Raw genomic sequence first — 22,431 nt, forward strand, 5'->3', positions numbered from 1 at the left:
ACAAAAAATGATCATGTCAACCATGAACTAAAAAAATGATACTACAGAAATCTAGAAATATTTGATAATGTTAAAACTTCAATAATTATTATACAAAGTATATCTTTAAATTACTTGCTATCTTTCTGATTAATAATATATTCATTTACTATATTAATAATATATTAATAACTCTTTCCTCCTGAGGTAAAATTCCTTAAATCCTATAAATAAAAGAGATCATTAGGTCCTTTTCTTTAGGTTAATAAGTCCTCCATTCCAAATGCATATAATCACTGTATCAGTAAATAAAACTACAATTAGTACCATCAATGGGAGGGTTATTTGCAAAAAGGTAATTTATTTTAAAAACAGACATTCAATATAACTATAGATATGGGAGAAAACACTAATTTCAGAATCAGATCAAATTTCATTTAAATCTTAGCTTTGTAACCTTACGCAAATAATTGCTTAGATATTTGGTTTCCTTATCTTTTTTACTTATAGCTAAAACAAGGTGACTTGTATCTTGTCAGTTCCTTTTTAAAATGTTTAGATAGTTCTTAAAAATTGTTATGGGATGAAAAAAATTCCAATTTCCTCCCTAAAACACTGGAGAGAAGCAAAGGGGAAGAAATGACACAAATAAAGATGGCATTCAGAGTTTCAGTATAAATTAAAAGTATACCCCACAAAATGAATATAATGCTTCATAGTGTCATTGAACTGCACTTAGAATCAACCATGACTTTATTGTTAGGTAACAGGGAACTATAATACACTAAGGCACCTTACTTAGTAGGTAGTTCTGAGGCAGTCACTGGAGTGCATCATTCCCTCTCACTGTCATATTAAGGTAGTCTGAGCACTCTAAAGCAGGCACAGGCAAACCACAATCCATTGGCCAACGTACTTGTTTTGTAAATAAAGTTTTATTGGAACACAAGCAGACTATCATTCACATTGCATCTACAGCTGCTTTCAAACTATAAGGAAGAGTTGAATAATTGTGACCATGTGGCCCACAATTATTTACTATCTGGCCCTACACAGAATAAGTTTGCTGACCACTGAACTATAGCATTGCTACTCAAAGGTTTGATTTGTACACCAGAACTGTTTGTTCCTGAATGGAAATGAGATGAGATGGTGTGAGAACATAAACTTCCTTCTATTCTTCTATTCTTCTATTCCTTCTATTCTTTGCTCTTCCTAAGATTTAAATTACTCCAAAAATCTTGTCTGCTATAGATCAACAAGATGAAATGTAACAGCTAACATCCCTCTCTCCCTATCTTTTCTTGATAGCAGGAAAGATGAAAATATTTGGCCCTCCAAGAACAACTTTTCAAGAAACTAAGTCAATAATATATTTTGCTTATTTAGCCTCTTTAATTTGCTGAACAGATAGAAAACTATAATAGTAAATTATATTTCTCTTGAAGTAAAAGAATTTTTAAAGTAAATCTATTCTCTGCAAACATTAACAGTATTATCCCCTGTACTTAAGTCCTAATTTAAAATAAATCATGCATCAATTAAAGAATACAGAATGAAATCCTACCCTAAACTTAACATGAAATTTCCTTGAACAAGTATACAATTTCTAAAGGTGCCAAAGGTAATCCAACTCAAGTAGTTTTCTGAAAAATAAAATTATTCAGGGACAGATTTTTATTGCAAATATTTACTCAAAAACTACTATATACAGCAGAATTTTAATAGCCGTTTAAAACATTTAACATTCAGTGAAACAAAACTTGAGAATTCAAAGCACATTTTAAGAAGTAAAAATGTAGCATTTTCAATAAATTTTTTTAGTACTTTAAAGCAAACTACTGTTATTCATATTATTTATTTCTATATCTATTATTTTCTAGATGATAAAAAAACTGAAAAAACAATTTAGCAGCCATTTTATGGGTAAAATAGGATACGGATAAATTAGGCTAAATATCCCAAACCAAGTTTTTACATCACTGCTTTAGGTCCCATTTGAAGTTTCTATTTTACAATTAAAGAAAAAGTCACTTAAACATGGCATGAGCCAGGACATGTTTTCAGTTTACTGCTTTACAATATCTACATTATACCATACTTTGGTTTGGCTTCCAGACCATTTTATGGGTCTATTTCTAAAGATCATTAAAACAATATTAAAAGCATAACAGCTACAGGAGTTTGAACAACAGGTTTCTATTTTATACAACTAGCACATCAAGGATTTCAGCACAGCTTACACATTGACAAGAAGCACAAATATAAATTTATATCTTAATAATTTCACTTTCACTGAAAGTTTAATTAAGGTAAGCTTACAGCCTGGCAGGCTAACACTTGTATGGAGGTACACAGATTCAAATATTCTGTTTACATGCTTCTGACAGTCTGGAATGTTATATTAAATCCAAAATTGATTTTATGTTCATCCAAATTCTCACTAGATCAATTAATTTAGCACTCTAAGCATGCTCTATTTGCCAGCATCATACTTAAAATTAAGCCTTCATTAACAATGCCTATCAGCCATTATTTTTAATCAATTATTCCCAAAAGGTATGTGGTTCCAAATCTCTCCCTTTAAGTTAACTGAAAAGGATACACAGGTAATAAGAACTTTTAGCTTAGGACTGATGTAAGTTTCAAAAGCTTTGTTATTATAATTAATATTCTAATAATCGATTCATATTGGCCACAAAGTTCTTCTCACAAACTGTTAAATGAGAATTTTCCATTGCAAACATAACTTTCACTAAAACCCTGTTACATGTTAAAGGCTTCCTGGAAATCCATAGAAATCATGCTATTATCAGTGAATTGATTTAAGAATCTGGGTTGAACATACAGGTAAAGTGTATACAAATGACTTCCTTCACATTTTCCTCTTTCTGAACTCCAAAAACAGCACCACTGAGCTCACCTGATAGCACTGTTCCAAATGTTCTAACCGTTGGTACACTAAACTTAGAATGACTAAAAAATTTCAACTTCTTTCTTTTTCATCTGCCGGGTCTACTGTTGTCTCTGTCGTGCTAGTGCTATCTTCTCCAGGAACACTGTCAGCTTGATCAGACTCTACTTCATCAGTCTTGGCTGAAGGATCACCACTACCTTTCTGAAGAATCTCTGTGGCTTCATACTCAAGTACCTCTGATGGAGTCAAAGGTTCTAAATGAATACTGCCTTGCTCACTAACATCAGAACTAACAGATTCAGGTTCATCTCTTTTTCTCAAAAACTGGTCAATGCTAACATCACCAGATGTTAACCGCAAATCCTTAATATTCTTCGAAGAAAACCTAGCTTCACTGGAGTTGGAATCTTCAATCTGATCACATGAATTTATGTTTCCTGAACTTTGACACATCTTCAACTCTGTTTTCTGACAATTGTGCTCTATTTGTTTTTCCTTTTCTACTTTATCTGCATCAATATTTGAATCATGACTGAAGATATTCTTTAACCCAGTCTTTTGGTCTCCGAGACAGGTATCATTTTCCTTATTTGAAACTGTTATGCTGTCTTCACTTTTTGTTGCTAATGAGCCTTCAAATGAATTTGTATCACATCCATTTTTTTCTTCCTCTGAAGCTTTATCTTGTTTACTGAAAAAATAAAGCCATTTGTTATGTATTTTTTCAAAACACAATGTATTTGAACACTATCAAAATAAAGACATGCTCTAAAAAACAAAAACGAAAAAAAGGTCTAGGTACATTTGCCAAAAAGGAGAAGAATAATGCAGGTCCCAAGTCCTTGCCATGTTAGAATTTAGGATTTACGAGTGGCCATTTTCTTAGACAAGAGGGTGAGAAACTCCAGAGCCACATGTTAAAAGGAGAACTGGGGAATCTATCGAAACTAGTTTTAGTCCTGCTAATCATTACTTTTATCTATTCACACCATTGCTTGTCTTTAGTTGATATTTAAGCATTTTTATTAATTTATATGAGTACTTTAAATAAGAAGTGAATATATTTGAGAAAAAAACATTTTTTTAAAAGACATTATTTATTTATTTGACAGACAGAGATCACAAGCAGGCAGAGAGGCAGGCAGAGAGAGAGGAAGAAGCAGGCTCCCCGTTGTGCAGAGAGCCTGATGTGGGACTCGATCCCAAGACCCCAGGATCATGACGTGAGCCAAAGGCAGAGGCTTCAACCCACTGAGACACCCAGGTGCCCCATGAGAAAAAAAACATTTTTTAAATGATTTATATATCATCTTAAAATGTCTTTCCCTATGCAAGATCAAATATGTATTTGTAAAAATTTCTCTAATTTTTAAGTTTTACTTAAAAAATATAAACACATGCCTGAAAAAATATATCTAAATATACAATATGCATACATAAACATGCATACATAAATATTTTTGTGTATATGAGTGTGTCTGTGTGTTCCCTACTGTCCTAGCATGTTAACAGAAAGTATATACGGCATCATAAAACATTAGAAACAGAAGACTTTAAAGAGAATCTCCAGCTCCTTATCTAGATGTTACAATACATATTTTGCCCAAAATAAATTTAATGATTACAGATATCTTATTTCTTCTATTAATCTACCTGGAATTTGTACTTTTTCTGAATGAACGGACAAAATATCAAAGCAACATTATCAAATAGTCATTTATTACTTACTAACTTACATTTATATAAGTTAAATAAATCTGCTATTTATTTTGTTCTGATCTGTCTTTGGACTGTTCTTGGGCAAATACCACCTAGTCTTACCAATTACAGATTAACAATATATTTTATTATTTAATACAGCAAATTACCTACTATCCACTACTTTTTCCCTAAGTTTAACAGTGTAAAAATGTAAAAGACATTTGTACAAGAATGCTCATAAAAACAATGTTTAAATAGCAAATACAGAGGGGTGCCTGAGTGGCTCAGTTGATTAAGTGTCTGCCTTGGGCTCAGGTCATGATCCCGAGGTCATGGGATCAAGCCCCAAGTCTGGCTCCCTGCTCAGCCAGGAATCTGTCTCTCCCTCTGCTGCCACTCTCCCTGGCTTGTGACAGTTCTCTTGCTTGCTCTCTCAATGAACAAAACCTTAAAAAAAAAAAAAAAAGTGAATACAGAAAAAACCAAATATCTAACAAGAGAGCAATGATTTAATAAATTATGGTAGTAAATAGAAAAATATGAAACTTCCTTTAAACACCACTGGTTTCCAAACCAAATCCCATTAGGATTTTTTTAACTAAATATTCATTACTAAACCCATAAATTAATTTGGGAAAATGGCCTCTCATGCATTAGTTAATAATCAGTTATTTTCTGTCACAGTAAGTTTTCATTTTTCTTCATTTAGATCCTGTACATTTCTCATTTTTGTTATTGTGAATTAACTTTTTGTACATTTTACTTTGTAATCACATGTTATTGACATACTGCAACATTCAGACTTTTATACCAAGCTACCTTAATTAATACTTTCATTAACTTCATTCTTAGCTGATTTCCTTGGATCTTATAGGTCAATTATACCATCTACAAATAATTACAATATTTTCCTCATTTAAATTTATATAATTACTATTTTTATTCAGATCTTACTGGACTAACTACAATTTACAGAAAATATTATATTATAGAGAAGTGATTAGTCTGCTTTTCCTAATGCCTTCACTGAATTTTTGTTAACCACTGACCTGTCCCCAAATTCTAGATGAAGAAAGGACTAGATCATTTTTCTAGTAAAGTCTAAGAGACAACTTCATAAGGCCTTATTCCATAATTTTCTTTTCAGGGGCAATAGATTAATCAACCTCATTCAGTTAACAAGCACCCTACCCCTGACGATGTATAGCTATATATAAGATATACCACATAAAGGCAGACATGTGGAGATTAATTTAAAAGACAAAATAAAATTATCTTTATTGGAATTAAGTTCTAATTAGAATGTTAGATTCTCTTTTGCTAAGAAAAATTTTTAAAAAATATTCTTTTTTTTATTATATGTTATGTTAGTCACCATATGGTACATCATTAGTTTTTGATGTAGTGCTCCATGATTCATTGTTTGTAATACCCGGTGCTCCATGCAATCCGTGCCCTCCTTAATACCCATCACCAGGCTCACCCATACCCCTCCGTCCCTTCTAAAACCCTCAGTTTCTTTCCCAGAGTCCAAAGTCTCTCATGGTTCATCTCCCACTCTGATTTTTCCCCCTTCATTTTCCCCTTCCTTTTCCTACTGTCCTCCATGCTATTCCTTATGTTCCTCAAATAAGTGAAACCATATAATTGATTTTCTCTGTATATGAACCACATCTTCTTTATCCATAAGATACCTTGGAATAAACCTAAACAAAGAGGTAAAGGATCTATACTCTAGGAACTACAAAACACTCAGGAGAGAAACTGAAGAAGACACAAAAAGATGGAAGAACATTCCATGCTCATGGATTGGAAGAATAGACATCGTTAAAATGTCTATCCTGTCCAGAGCAATCTATACTTTCAACGTCATTCCAATCAAAATACCAATGGCATTTGTCAAAATGCTGGAACAAACAATTCTAAAATTTGTATGGAACCAGAAAAGACCCTGAATCACCAAGGAAATGCTGAAAAAGAAAAACAAAACTGGGGGCATCATGCTGCCGGATTACAAGCTATATCACAAAGCTGTGATCAACAAGACAGCATGGTACAAAAACAGACACACAGACCAATGGAACAGAATAGACAGCCCAGAGAGGAACCCTCAACTCTATGGTCAACTAATCTTTGACAAAGCAGGAAAAAATATCCAATGGGGAAAAAGTCTCTTCAATAAATGGGGCTGGGAAAATTGGACAGTTATATACAGAAGAATGAAACTTGACCATTCTCTTACATGTACACAAAGATAAAATGAATGAATGACCTCAATGTGAGACAGGAATCCATCAAAATCCTAGAGGAGAGCTTAGGCAGGAACCTGTTTGACATCAGCCACAGCAACTTCATTCAAGACACGTCTCCAAAGGCAAGGGAAACAAAAGTGAAAATAAACTTTTGGGACTTGATCAAGATCAAAAGCTTCTGCACAGCAAAGGAAACAGTCAAGAAGACAAAGAGGCAACCTACAGAATGGGAGAAGATATTTGCAAACGACACTACAAAGGGCTGATATCCAAGATCTATTAAACTTCTCAAACTCAACACCCAAAAAACAAATAATCAAGGCAAAAAACGGGCAGAAGACATGAGAAGACACCTCTCCAAAGAAGACAAACAAATGGCTAACAGACACATGAAAAAGTGTTAGCCATCAAGGAAATTCAAATCAAACCCACACTGAGATACCACCTTAACCCAGTTAGAATAGCAAAAATGGACAAGGCTAAGAAAGCTTCTAAAATAAGATAAAAACAGAGGCAGACAAACCATAAGAGACTCTTAACTACAGGGAGAAAACTGAGTGTTGATGGAGGGAGGTAGAAATAGGTGATGGCATTAAGAAGAGCACTTGTTATGAACAGCACTGGATGACATATGCTAGTGATGAATTTCTAAATTCTACCCTTGAAACTTTAACTATGTGACTTGTTAACTAATCTGAATTTAAATAAAGTATTGAAAGAAGAAAAAATGTCTTGTGGTCTTCAGTGTTGATCAGAGCCTTAAATTTTTTAAAGCCAATCCCCGAAGTTTGAAACTTTTCTGTTAAGGTCCCACCACAGAAGTAGCTTTATGAAGCTTCTGAAAATACTTTAGCAAGAAAAGATTTTAAGATTACCTTTTTGCAAAAATTGTCCTCATTTTGTAACTTGTAGGACCCTGTAACTGTTTTCATTTAATAGGGGCAATTAAAATCTGTTAACATTTTATTTACTAGTAAAAAGATGAACTAGTTAAAAATTTTACAACTATAAGATGTTTAAAGGATGTTCAAAAGATTTCAAAAATAAGGATCTACAGTATGTTTATGTTGTATTAAAATTTCAAAAATTTTTAAATTAAACTAAAACAAATAAAATATCAACTAAAATAATACAGCTCAAATATCAGCTTTTTATGTAGTTTAACTTCAAGACATTCAGTTTTTCCTTATATTTACCTTTCAGAATTTGATGTTTCTGTTTCTCCTTCAGCCATATTAGGTCTTGCAATTTCCTGAAATGATTAAGAATATGTTTCTTTTATATTCATGGTTAAACTTAAATTAAACTACTCTAAGTATCCTAAACTTTCTGGATTAAAGGAATTTAAGTGTGCACCTAATATAGCAAAGAAATAGAAAAAAAACATTTACTAATCTAAAGTATGTACTATATAATAATTCTCAAAATTAAAAACAGAATTTTTAAAACTCTTAAAAAAATCAACAAGAATTTCAGTATACTAGAAGTCTCTGAATCAAGGTCATGAAACAGTTATCCAGTATAACACCTGCTTTTCATAGTAAAACTTCAGTGAGCCAGAGGCCAGCTTAGCCATTCATAACAATTACCAATCATTAAGCACATGATGCATGAGGTAGTATGTTAAGAGCTTGACTATCTCATTTAATCCTCATATTAGACATTTTCAATTCCATTTCTATGGTAGGAAATACAACTATGTAGGTTAAGTAGAAAATCCCAGGCAATAACCAAAATAAATGGTGAAGATCCAAATCTAGGTCTAGCTCTTAACTAGTACAGTGATTGACTGAGGACTGTGAAATTGATAATGGCGTATTAATTACATACATTTATTTTTATTCTTCTAAAACCCTGGTAAAATGAGGCAAAGACATAAAACATTTTCATTCATAAAGACCATGAAAATACTAAAGCATACTGCCAATGATATGTCAATAAATTTTTAGATGGAATGTGGCTGAAAAGTTGACTTTGCAACACGGAGGAAGTTACAACTAAGTATCTGAGTAGGGGAGTGCAAGGAGAAGAAAATTTGCCCAGAGAACTGAAGCAATCTGAACCAGTACGTAAAAAAGTGAAACACAAGGACTGCTGAGAGAGCCAATGCTCTTTCCCTCATTCACACAAGAGATACCTATTCTTTCCTCTACCACAGAAGCTAAAAGTTAACTTTCTGAACTAGAGACAGTTTAGACTTATGAACACCAGGAACGGCAAAGGGAAGCCACGAGGCAGTGGGAGAAAACAGAAAAATTTAGTCAAAGTCCATAAACTGAATAAAGGTCCCCACAATTCTTCCTCTGCCTGGCTCCCAGAATGCCAGCACCTAGAGGAATCACTCTTCACCATCAACAGCTGGAATCGAAAACACTTCTTTGGAGGAAAATTATCAGTCTCAAGGAAGACAAGGTTTCCCATAATGACTTTGAAAGTTTATCTTCCTCACCAAAGAGTCAGCTCAGCATCTGATTTTCTTATGGTGAAGTCTAAACAATTCCCACACAGACTGTGCAGATTGTATAGAGCACTAATCAGGAGGATTAACTAACCATCACATTATAATCCATGGCCGCAGTTCTCTAAGTGTATCTCACAGATACATTTGGCCTCCAAGACACTTTTAGGAGGTGGTGAAATTAAAACTCTTGGTACAAAACCAGTAGTGGGTAAATATGCTGGCATGCTGGCATCTTAACATGAATCAAGGCAGTGGCATCAAACCAAACTGTACTAGTAATCACTGGCAAACACCAGCAGTAAAATTCACTTTATTAAATATCAATCTTTAAGTTCATGTCTTTTGAATTTTCTGTGTGATAAAAAAGTATGCATAAAGCCCTGCAATTGTCTATGATTGAGCTGCAAGCTGAACTTTGGCACAATTATTTCACAGAACATTGTTTTTATTTTAAAGGTTGAATGTCAAACTATGAATATTTAGACTTACTTATTTAGGAGATATTTTCTTGAAAATTGACAAAGCGAGCCTATCACATCAAAGAAAACAACCAACAGTGCTTTTTGTCAGTAATAAAATTCAAACACATGGTAAATTTTAGGAAAACTTGTATTCACCATTCATTAGATTTATGCTAATATCAGTGACTTGGTATGATACATAAAAGATGTCAGCACTTGCAAGATCTATGTAACTCAGCGAACCAGTATTTCCCAAATGACTAATTGATGATGTTGTAAAATCATGCATGAATAAAAGATTCAGATAGACCAACAGATTTGAATGTATCAAAGCTTAAAAAGTTGAGTGATATGGAATGAGATTCTACATTGCAAAAAACCTTTAAGAAATCTTCAACTTGTCTATTTTTGATGTAGTATCAAAAAAAAATCACAATTATTTGAAAAGACTGTTGAAGTACCAGGTAAGGCTGGATATTCTTCATATATTTTGACCACAATAACAACATATCACAACACACTGAACGCAGAAACATGTAAATCCAATCTACTTAACTAGACATTACAAAGATACGCAAAAGTATAAAACAATATCAGTGTTCTAAGTTTCTTGTTTTTTGTAAAATAGTTATATTTTATTTTTTGTAAAATAGTTATTTCTCAGAAAAATGTTATTTATGTAACTATAGTAGGTTAGTTAGTTTGATTTTTAAGTTATAATTTTTTTAGATCTCACATTTTAAATTTCTAATATGGTAAATCTAATACTTTTTGAGAGTATATATATATATATAGAGAGAGAGAGAGAGAGAGAGAGAGAACACCCTTTGGAGTTTTGCAGTGCACAACCTCTGTGACTATATAAGGAAGCCCTTGTCCCCATTCAACAAGAAGTATTCAAAAAACTCGGTCGTGCTTTACTCTCTAGTATATGGGCAGCCAAGGATCACCACACCATTGAAGACATCCTTTATTTATTTAGACAACCTTTTTTAAAGGTTTTATTTATTTGAGAGTAAGAGAGAGAGAGAATGTGAGCTGAAGGGAGAGGGAGAGAGAATCTGGGGCAGATTCTGAGTCGATGCGGGGCTTGATCTTATGACCACAAGATCATGACCCAAGCTAAAACTAAGAGTCGGATGCTTAACCGACTGAGCCACCCTAGCACCCCTGAAGACATCCTTTAACATCAGAAATATCAAAATGATAGGAATAAAGAAAGGAGTTAGGAGACATCGGAGACATTGCTGGGGACAAAAAGAAAAAAAATATAATAAACATTTAATATCCCCAAAGAAGCATAAGATGTTATTATATACATTAAACAATTACAAAAATTATGAAGAGAAAAATGGAAGAATAAAAATATTAAAGAGCTCTTCAAAATTAAATATGACAATTAAAATAAGAAATTAAGTTTAGAATTTTTTTTTTAAAAGATTGAATGAAAAAGACAAAAAGTAGGAAGGCAAGAAAGAAGATACCACACAACTAGAGTAGGCAATGCAGGAAATATAGTGTCACATCAATAGGAGAGGAGAGAGAGACAAAATGAACAAAGAAAAGTAAAAATTTGCCAAAGAAATAATATAAGAAAACTTGCCCCAAACATATATACCCAAATTACAAAGGCTTATTAAATGCCTATCATAATGAACAGAAAAAGGATGAATGGTGAACATATCATCATGAAATTTCAAAACACCAGAGACAGAGATCATCACTAAAGTTGCCAGAAGAAAAAAATAACCAAAATGCAAAGAAACTGTAGCAAGAATGATATCAGACTTATTAAATACTTTCAAAACTGCACAGGAAAAGTTATTTCTATGTACTTCAGCCAAACTATCTTTAAGTAAATATAGTTTAAAATACACAATGAGTCAGAAAAGATGCACCCTTTCTGAGGGAGTTGTTAGAGAACATGTTTCATTAAAATAGGAAATAAACCAAGCAAAAGGGAACTCCTAGTTTAGAAAATAGGATATCCAACACAAGATAGTAGCAGAAGAAAATCCTGATACAACAAACTATGCACCAGGCTTAGAGAACAACTAGTTTAAACTTAAGGAGATCTGAGAGGAGAGATTCAGACTTTCTAACAATTTTTTTTTTTTTGATGTGTGTGAACATTTGGAAAAAGTATTTCCAAACACTAGACAAATTGCAACACTTTTTTTTAAAAACAGCATTAAGTGTTATAAAAACTAAACAAATGAGTCAGTTTAACTCCATAAAAATAAAATAAGATATAGTAAAGGAGAAAAAAATCATAAGATCTCAAAAACTTTGATGTAACTATGCTGAAATCAGTGCTATGTCAAGCCATACTGGAACTTGAGGTAAAAGGAAAAACACATATCCTTATATACACATTTTTCTTTTTTATTGTGGCAAAATACACATAAAATTTACCATCAAAACCACTTTTAAGCACACAGTTCAGTGGTATTAAATACATTCACATTATTGTGTGGCCATCAATATCATCCATCCCAACTTTTTCATCTTGTAAAACTTAAACAACCCCACATTCTCCCCTTCCCCTCAGCCCCTGACAGCCACCACTATCTCCATTATGCTTTTGACTATTCTAAGTACCTCATATAAGAGCAATCATATGGTATGCTTTTTTTTTTGTAACTCATTTAATTTAACTCATTTAGCATAATGCATTCAAGGCTTATCCATGTTGTGGCATACTGCAGAATTTCCTTTCCTTTCAAAGCTGAATAATATTCCATTGTTTATGTATATATACTACATTTTGCTTATTCTTTCATTTATAGATGGTTACTTGGTTTACTTCCATGTTTCAGCTATTGTGAATAATGCTGCTATGAAAATGGGTGTACAAGTACCTCCTTTAGTCTCTGCTTTCAATTCTTTTCAGTATACTCAGAAGTGGAATTGCTGAATCATATGTATTTTTTCTTTTGAGGAACTGCTGTACTGTTTTCCACAGTGGCTGTATCATTTTACATTCCCATCAACAGCACACAAGGGTTCTGATTTTTCCACATCCTCATCAACACTTGTTTTTTGTTGTTGTTGTTTTAAATAGTAGCATCCTAACAGGTATGAGGTGATATATTTTTTTAAATAATTTTTTAAAATAAACACATAATGTATTATTAGCCCCAAGGGTACAGGTCTGTGAATAACCAGGTTTACACACTTCACAGTGAGGTGATATTTTATAGTAGTTTTTATTTGCGTTTCTCTAATAAGTAGTCCTATTGCATATCTTTTCGTTTTAGTGGCTATTTATATATCTTCTAGGGAGAAGAGTCTGTTCTAGTCCTTAACCCACCTTATTAATTGGATTGTTTTTTGTCACTTGAATTTTAGGAGTTCTCTAAATATTCTGGATATTAACTCCTTATCAGACATATGATTAACAAATATTTTCTTCCTTTTGTGGGTTACCTTTTTATTTTGTGGATGGTGTGCCTGATGTACAAAATTTAAAAATTTTCATGAATCTAATTAGTCTTTTATTTCCTTACTTGTGCCTTTGGTGTGGTAACCAAGAAATCATCGACATATCCAATGTCATGAAACTTCTGTTTTCTCCTAAGAATGTTACTGTTTTCAGTCTTCTATTAAGGTTATTGATCCAGTTTGAGTTAATGTTTGTTTGCATATAGTGTTAGTAAGGTTCCAACTTCATTCTTTTGCATGTGGATATCCAGTTTTCCCAGCACTGTTTATTGAAAAGACTGTCCTTTCTCTACTGGTCCTAGCCTCCTTTTCAAAAATAATTTCAGCCTATATCTGTGGCCTTATTTCCAGGCTCTTTATTCTATCCCACTGGTCTAAGTGTCCGTCTTTATGCAAATATCACACTGTTTTGATTTCTGTAGCTTTGCAGTAAGTTCTGAAATCAGTGTGTCTTCCAGTTTTGCTCTTTTCAAAACTTTTTTTTTTTTTTAGCTCTTTGAGGATCTTTGAGATTTTATATAAATTTTAGGATGCAATTTTCTATCTCTATAAAAATTTTTAAAAATGCCTTTGGGATTTTTGTACAGATAGCAATAAATCTGTAGATTACTTTTGGTGATATGGGCATTTTAATAATATTGTCTTCTAATCTGTGAATATAAGCTGTGTTTCCATTTATGTTTTAATTTCTGTCAGTAAGGTTTTACAGTCTTATTTTACAAGTCTTTCATCAATTCCTATTTTTCTTATGCTACTACAAATGGGATTATTTTTGTAATCTTTTGAGACTGTTCCTTGTGTTTAGAAATGCAACTGATTTTTGTGTGTTGACTTTGTATCCTACTTCTTTACTGAATTCATTTATTAGTTCTAACAGGGGTCTTTTTGGTGGACTCTTCTGGATTTTTACATAAACAGGATAATTTTACTTTTTTCCAGTTTGATTGCCTTTTCTTTCTTTTTCTTGACTAACTGCTGTTTCTGGGCAGAGTTAAATCTAGCTCTAAATGTCCACTAAATCTGGCTTATTAAGTTCTCTAGTTCCTTACTTACATCTGATTGTTCTATACATTAAGTGGAGTTTTGAAGACTCCAATTGTTATTGTAGAACATCAGTTCTTTAATTCTGTCAGTTTTAACTTCATGTATTTTGGTGATTTGTCATTTTTAATTGTTGAATCTTCTTGCTGTATTGAACCTTTTAATATATAATGTCCTTTTTTCCTTGTAACCTTTTTTCATTTAGTCAATTTTGTCTGATATTAGTAAAGACACTCAAGTTCTCTTTGGATTATTATTTGCATGGAATATCTTTTTTATCACTTCACTTGAACTTGGGTATTTTATTTTTTATTTTTTAAAGATTTTTACTTATTTGTCAGAGAAAGAGAGAGAGAGAGAGCATGTACACAAGTATGGCAAGCAGCAGTCAGAGGGAGAAGCAGGCTCCCTGCTGAGCAAGGAGCCCAATGGAGCACTCGATCCCAGGGCCCTGGGATCATTACCTGAGCTGAAGGTAGAAGCGTAACCAACTGAGCTCCCCTGGAATCCCTAACTTGTGTCTTTATCTCAAGTGAGTCACCTATAGATTATATGCAGTTGGGTCCTGTGTTTTTATCCATTTTTCTAACATCTGTCTTACAACTGGAGAGTTTAATTCATTTACTTTTAAGTTAACTACTGATAAGGAGGGATATATATCTGTTATTGTGTTATTTTTAATATGCTTTATATAACTTTTTTGGCACTCATTTCCTCTACTACTGACTGTTTGTTTAGTTGATTGTGATGAAATGTTTAAATTCTTTTTTCATTTCCTTTGTGTAAAGTTATTTTTTGTGTGTGGTTACCATGGGAATAACATTTAATATTCTAAGGTTGTCACCCTCTAATTTGATTTTATACCAGCTTAAATTCAGTAACATATAAAAACTCTGCTCCTTTACAGCTCCATCCCCACCCCTTTTGGCTGTTCTCACAAAATTACATCTTTATAAACTGTGTACCCAGATCTACACAAATAATTATTTTAAGTGCATTAGTTTCCTAAATTATGTAGAAAACAAGATTTGGAGTTAGAAATCAAAGTTATAGTAATGTTAGCTTTTACACTAATATCTTTTCTTTTTATGCATTTATCTCTTAATTCATGTAGAAAACAAAATTAGTTTAAAAGCATTGTTAAGATAGTACTAGCTTTTATAATTTCCCATGTACTTACCTTTATTGAGATATTTATTTCTCCTTGTATCTTTGAGTTACCATGTACTGTCCTTTCATTTCATCATACAGAACTCCCTTGAGCTTTTTTTGCAGGGCAGATCTAGTGTTCACAAACTCTCTTAGGTTTTATGTCAGAATATCTCACTTTTGAAGGACAGTTTTATTTTTGAAAGATTTTATTTGTCAGAGAGAGAGAGAGAGAGTAAGCACAAGCAGGGCAAGTGGCAGGCAGAGAGAGAAACAGACTCCCTGCTGAGCAGAGAGCCCCATGTGGGACTGCAGGACTCGATCCCAGGACCCCAGGATCATGACCTCAGCCAAAGGCAGATATTTAACCAATGGAGCCACTCAGGCGTCCCTTGAAGGATAGTTTTAACACATAAAATTATTGAGCTTTTTTTTCTTTTAGTATTTTGGAATATATTGGTCCACAAACAGCCTTTTGATTGCCAAAGTTTCTGATGAGAAATCTGTTGATAATCTCACTGAAGATCCCCGATATGATGATTTGCTTCTCTCTTGCTGCTTTTAAGATTCTTTGTTCTTTGAGAGTTTGATTACAATGTGTCTGAGTGGATGTCTTTGATCATCTTACTTGCAATTCACTGTGCTTCTTGATGTTTACATTCATATGTTTCATCAAATTTGGTAAGTTTCCAGTCATTATTTCTTTATGTCTCTGTCTCTGTCAAATATTCTCTGGAACTCCCTTAATATGTATGGTGGTCTGCTTAATGGTAGGCTCCAGCTGCCTCAGGCTCTGTTCACTTTTCCTCAATCTTTTTCTTCTCTGTTCCTCAGACTCAATGCTTTCCATGGTACTGTCTTCAAAGTTTGCTGATTCTTCTTCTATCTGCTCAAATCCACCTTTGAGTTCCCCTAATGAATTTTTCATTTCAGTTAATGTACTTTTCAGGATGTATTTTTTGTTTCTTTTCAGGTATTCTCTCCCTTTAATATTTTCATTTCGTTAGCATACTGTTTTCTTGACTTCCCTCACATAACCTTTTGTTCATTGGGCATATTTATAATATTGTTTTAAAGTCTTTGTCTAGTATATCTGCCATTAGGTCTTTTTTCAGGACCAGTTTCTATTGAGTTTTTCCCTTTGAATGGGTCACACTTGCCTGTTTCTTTGTATGTCCTGTGATTTTGTTGAACACTGGACATTTGAAACTAATAATGTAGTAACTTTGGAAATCAGATTATCCCCCTTCCCAGTGTCTGCTGTTTTTGTTTCTTTTGATTGTTGTAGGCTATCTCTGTTCCTGGGATCAACATGAGATGTAAACCTCAGGTCTTCTCATGTTTAGTCTGAGCTTTTCTCTGGGCAAGTACAACCACTTTCTAATTTAACCTATATATGTGATTATTTTTGAATGTTCTTATCATTAATGTAAGGCTCCTAAAAGGCGAAAAGCACAAAATTAAGTAGAATAAAAGGGCATTGTATCTTTTAAATCTCCTGAAAGTCACTTCAGTAATAAAGGAAGGGGCTTGCAGCAATGAGGAGAGGTGTAACCTCAATGTGCCCACTTCTGTGGAATGCTGTGGTGAGAAGCATCTATTAGTGACAATAGCACAGATACTCAATATTTGGAGGCCAGTATCCTTTTGGGGCACTGTGGCCCCTTAAGCTGTGTGCAAGCTGCTCCAGGAACATGAGCACAGCTGCCTGCTATGTGGCTGAAGGTAGGGAATGGGTAACTGCTACTGTGCTGAATGCTTACACTGACTGATATTAATTACAACATACTGCCCAAGTCTTCCCAGGAAGTTGCAGGCTTTCAACAGACTCTAAACTTCCAAAATACAGGAATATTCCATTTTCCTTAAGCACATCACAGATATTGCATTTTATTTTACAAGTTGAAGATTTATGGAAACCGTGGTGCCATCCAAGCCTGGATGACAGCCTAACTGTTTATTACATAGTTTACCAAATGTTTTGAGCCCACTGTTGAGACCTACTGCTCAGGGGGAAAAAAAAAAAAGATTCCTTTCAAAATATTCTGCTCATTGGTAATGTACCTGGTAACCCAAGAGTTCTGATGGAGATGTACAGTAAGATCAATGATGTTTTCATGCCTGTTAACACAGCTTCCATCGTATAGCGCTGGACCAAGGAGTAATATTGACTTTCAAGTCTTATTATTTTAAAAATACATTTCATAAGATTATGGCTGCTCTTCTGATGGATCTGTGCAAAGTCAACTGAAAACCTTCTGGAAAGGATTCACCATCCTAGATGCCATTAAGAACATCCATGATTCATGGGAAGAGTTCAAAATATCAACATGAATGGGAGTTTGGAAGAAGTTGATTCCAACCCCTATGAATGACTGAGGGGTTGAAGACTTTAATGGAAGAATAACTGCAGGTGTGGTGGAAATAGCAAGAGAACTAGGATTTGAAGTAGAGCCTGATGATGTGACTGAACTGCTGCTATCTCATGACAAAACTAATGGCTGAGGAGTTGCTTCTTACGGATAAAAAAAAAGTGATTTCTTTAGACGAAATCTACTCTACTCCTGGTGAAGATGCTATAAAGACTGTTGAAATGACAACAAAAGATTCAGAATATTACATCAACTTCATTGATAAAGTGGCAGAGTTTAACAGGATGGACTCCAATTTTGAAAAACGTTCTATTGATCAGCCAGTAGCCATCAACATGGAGGCAAGACCCTTTACCAGCAAAAATATTATTACTTGATAAAAGTTCTGATGATGGTTAGCATTTTTGGGCAACAGAGTAATTTTAATAAAGGTAACATACATTGTTGTTTTAGATGCAATGTTATTACATACTTATAGACTATAGTACAGCATAAACATAACTTTTATATGCACTGGGAAATAAAAAATTCATTTGACTTGCTTTATTGCAATATTTTCTTTGTTACAGTAGTCTGGAGCCAGAGCTGTGATACCTGTGACGTATGCCTGTAGTTACATCAGACAGAATCTGCCAGTACAACTGTTGCCTCCGTGGGAAGATAGATTCCTGGTGCTTTCTACTCTGTCATTTTCCCAGAATCCCAGAATGCTTTTTCTCCTCAAAGCATCAGTTGAAAAAGTAAAAAGTAGGTGTACTGAACTCACGAAAGTAATTTAAGTTTAAACATTTCTACGAAAACCAGAATTTATTGTTTCATTTTACTGGCTTTACAGGAAGCAAGCATATCAATATCTTCAAACCTAGTTCTTTTCCCATCTTGTTTTCAAATAAGCAAATTGTCATGTTTATCAATTTCTCTTGACCAAGTGATGATTTTAAATAATTTAAAACTAACTTCAGCTTACTGAAATATCTTTTACAGGATGCTACTGTGGCTGCTATTATTTTAATATTTTGATTAACACTTTGCTCATCTGTTTTAGAGGACCAAAATACACTTCTTAATATTACAATTTGTTGATGCTGTGATAACCTATTCTACATGAAATTTCTATAGAACTTAACTTGTTCTTAACTCTAAGGGCAGAGTCAGTGGCTGCTTTTTGTAAATCAATATCATTTATAGAAAATAGCTTTTTTTTTGGCTTAAAAATTCAAAATCTGCAGACACTTCATTTAATTTTTCACATATATATTTCAAATATGAAGTTAGCCCATTTACAATCTTCATGTGGATTTAATAAGCACTCTTCCTATAATTATCAATATTCTCATTCACTGATTCATGCATTTCTAATTTATTTTGTCTAATTAAAAAATTCATGTGAATATTTACATCTCTTGCTCAAGTTTTATATTCACTGAACACATTTTTAAAATTACTTTCTTTTATTTGTTAAAAGCAAAGGGACAGGACTTTTATTAAGCATACAGCTTTATTTATGGTCATTTTTCTGATTGTAGAGTTTTATTAACTTTTGCTACTTTGTTCAAAATATCATTCTATACAGGTAATTTGTGGAAAAATTTAATATATTTGTATGAAGATGCTTTTGAGTTCAACATAATTTTGACATTTGATATTAAATATTTTCATATTTAATAAACATTTTAGTTTGGATGCAAAGTGTCTCAAGTGCATTTGATCTTAATGCCTATATCTGTATGTGATTTCCATTTGTTTTTGGAATAGAAAAGAATATTCCATCTGCTTGTTGAATTACCCCACTTCCAAAATACATATATTTTCTAAAATAGTAAAAAAAGATAATCATATTAGAATTGACAGATGAGGCATTTTTTGATATTAAATTATGATTATGAGTTGAGCAAGGTTCAAATATGGCATAATTATTTTTTGGGAGAAAAATTTTATCATTTTATCTTTTCCTCATAATTCAGAGAGAAGTTTTTAACTTTGAATTTCACATTAATTCTAAGAGTGTCAATGTTAAAGACTTCAAAACTTTCAGTATCTGGAAAATTGTGTTTTTCCAACCTAACTTGTTACAGTGCCCTATAACTCTGATAAATTTTTGCATGTGTTTTTCATCTTCTGAATGATACATCACTTGACTTTGCAGATGCCGTACTTTAAAAAATTTTTTTGATATACATTTTCAGTATATTTTTAATTAATACACAGTTAGACATAATAAACATTTAACAATCAAATAGATGTACATATTAACATTTGTATAAAAAATATAAAACATCAAACATTACAAACAACAGAAAATTATATAACAGGAGAATTAGATAAATGTTAAGACAGAGGAATTTATCCCAAGTCAAAGAACAAGATAAGGTCACGGCCAAAGATTTAAGCGAAACAATATAAGTAACATGCTTGATGGAGAATTTAAAGCAACAATCATTAGGATATTCACTGGGCTTGAGAAAAGAATAGAAGACATCAGGGTGACCCTAACCACACTGATAAGAGTTAAAAAAGAATCAATCAGAGATGGAGAATATAATAAATGAGACTGGAAACAGGGCTAATGCAAGGAACAGCAGGTTAGGAGAAGCAGTGGAATGAATTAGTGACAAAGAAGACAAAATAATGGAAAATGATGAAGATAAACAAAAAATAGAAAGAAGAATTATGGGACATGAGCATAGACTCAGGGAACTCAACGACTCCATCAAACATAATAATATTAGTATTACAGGAAGAGAGAGAGAAAATTTCCTCAAATTTATTTGAGGAAATATTAGCTGAAAACTTCCCAAATTTGGAAAAGTAAACACATCCACATCCAGGAAGCACAGAGAATTCCCATCAAAATAAAGAAAAGCAGGCCAACACCAAGACATACTGTAATCAAATCTGCAAATATGGTGATAAAGAAAAATAAATCTTAAAAGCAGCAAGACAAAAGTCCTTAACTTACAAAAGGAAGACAGAAGGAAGTGACATGATACACTCAAAGTGCTGAATACAAAAAATCTGCAGCTAAGAATACTCTATCCAGCAAGGCTAGCATTCAAAATAGAAACAGAAATAAAGAGAGTCTAAGACAAACAAAACTATATACAAAAACTACAGGAGATTGTGACCACTAATCTAGCCCCAGAAGACATATTAATGGTGACTCTTTCAGTGGAAAGGAAAGACCAAAAATGACAAAGGCAAAAAATGATCAGAGAAAATCTCCAGAAATAAGGACAAAACAAGTAATGAATCCCACTTAAACTGCACCAAATATAGTAACATATCTAGGGATAAACCTAGCCAAAGAGGTAAAACATCTGTACTCTGAAAACTATAAAACACCAATGAAAGAAACTGAAGATGACACAAAGAAATGGAAAGACATGCCACTATGGATTAGAACAAATGTTTTTAAAATGTCTATACTACCCAGAGCAATCTACACATTAATGCAATCCCTACCAAAATACTGAGAGCATTTTTTAGAGAGCTAGAACAAACAATCCTAAAATTTGTATGGAACCATGAAAGACCCCAAACAGCCATAGCTATCTTTTAAAAAAGAAGCAAAGCTGGAGGCATCACAATTCTGGACTACAAGTTATATTACAGGCTGTAGTTATCAAAACAGTATGGTACTGGTACAAAAACAGACATAAAGATCAATGGAAGAGAAGAGAAAACCAAGAAATGAACCCACAACTATTTGGTCTATTAATCCTCAACAAAGCAGAAAAGAATAGCCACTATAGGGGCGCCTGGGTGGCTCAGTGGGTTAATCCTCTGCCTTCAGCTTGGGTCATGATCTCAGGGTCCTGGGATCAAGCCCCGCATCAGGCTCTCTCCTTAGCAGGGGGCCTGCTTCCTCCTCTCTGCCTGTGTCTCTGCCTACTTGTGATCTCTGTCTGTCAAATAAATAAATAAAATCTTTAAAAAAAAAATAGCCACTATAAAAGAGATAGTCTCTTCAACAAATGGTGTTAGGAAAGCTGGACAGCAAGAAGTAGAAGAATGAAACTGGACTATCTTAAATTATACATAAGAATAAATTCAAAATGGATGAAAGACCTAAATGTGAGATAGGAAACCATAAAAATTCTAGAGGAGAGCATAGGAAGCAGCCCCTTGACACTGGCCATAGCAACTTCTTTCTAGAGATGTCTCCTGAGGCAAGGGAAACAAAAGCAAAAATAAACTATTGGGACTTCATCAAAATAAAATCTTCTGCACAGCAAAGGAAATAATCAACAGAACTTAAAGGCAACCTGTGGAATGGAAGAAGATATCTGCAAATGACATATCTGATAAAGGGTTAGTATCCAAAATATTTAAAGAACTTTTAAAACTCAACACTCAAAAATGAATAATCCAATTCAGAAAGGGGCAGAAGACACGAACAGATACTTTTCCAGAGAAGACATACAGACGGCCAGCAGACACATGAAAAGATACTCAAAATCACTCATCATCAGGAAAATACAAGTCAAAACTACAATGAGGTATCACATAGGCCTATCAGAATGGCTAAAATCAACAACACAAGAAAACAACAGCTATATGGAGAAAGGGGAATCCTCTTGCACTGCTGGTGGGAATGCAAACGGTGCAGCCCCTGTGGAGAACAGTATGGAAGTTCCTCAAATAGTTAAAAATA

The 22,431-nt window shown here is 33.4% G+C and overlaps 1 protein-coding gene across 7 annotated transcripts in view; it reads right to left on the reverse strand.

Annotated features, from left to right (window-relative positions):
* Positions 1–327: 327 nt before the first annotated feature.
* The window catches only part of ZNF280D (zinc finger protein 280D), a 136,987-nt gene continuing 114,883 nt past the window's right edge, over positions 328–22,431 (reverse strand). For all 7 annotated transcript variants that reach the window (XM_059371989.1, XM_059371987.1, XM_059371988.1 and 4 more), the window contains 2 exons: positions 8,046–8,101; positions 328–3,587 (listed from right to left, as the gene is read on the reverse strand). In XM_059371989.1, coding sequence (XP_059227972.1) covers positions 2,966–3,587; positions 8,046–8,101 — 678 coding nt within the window. In that variant the 3' untranslated portion in view covers positions 328–2,965. The remainder of the gene's footprint in view (positions 3,588–8,045; positions 8,102–22,431) is intronic.

This window comes from Mustela nigripes, chromosome 13 (genome assembly GCF_022355385.1).
Source record: "Mustela nigripes isolate SB6536 chromosome 13, MUSNIG.SB6536, whole genome shotgun sequence".
In the NCBI taxonomy this organism is placed as follows: domain Eukaryota; kingdom Metazoa; phylum Chordata; class Mammalia; order Carnivora; family Mustelidae; genus Mustela; species Mustela nigripes.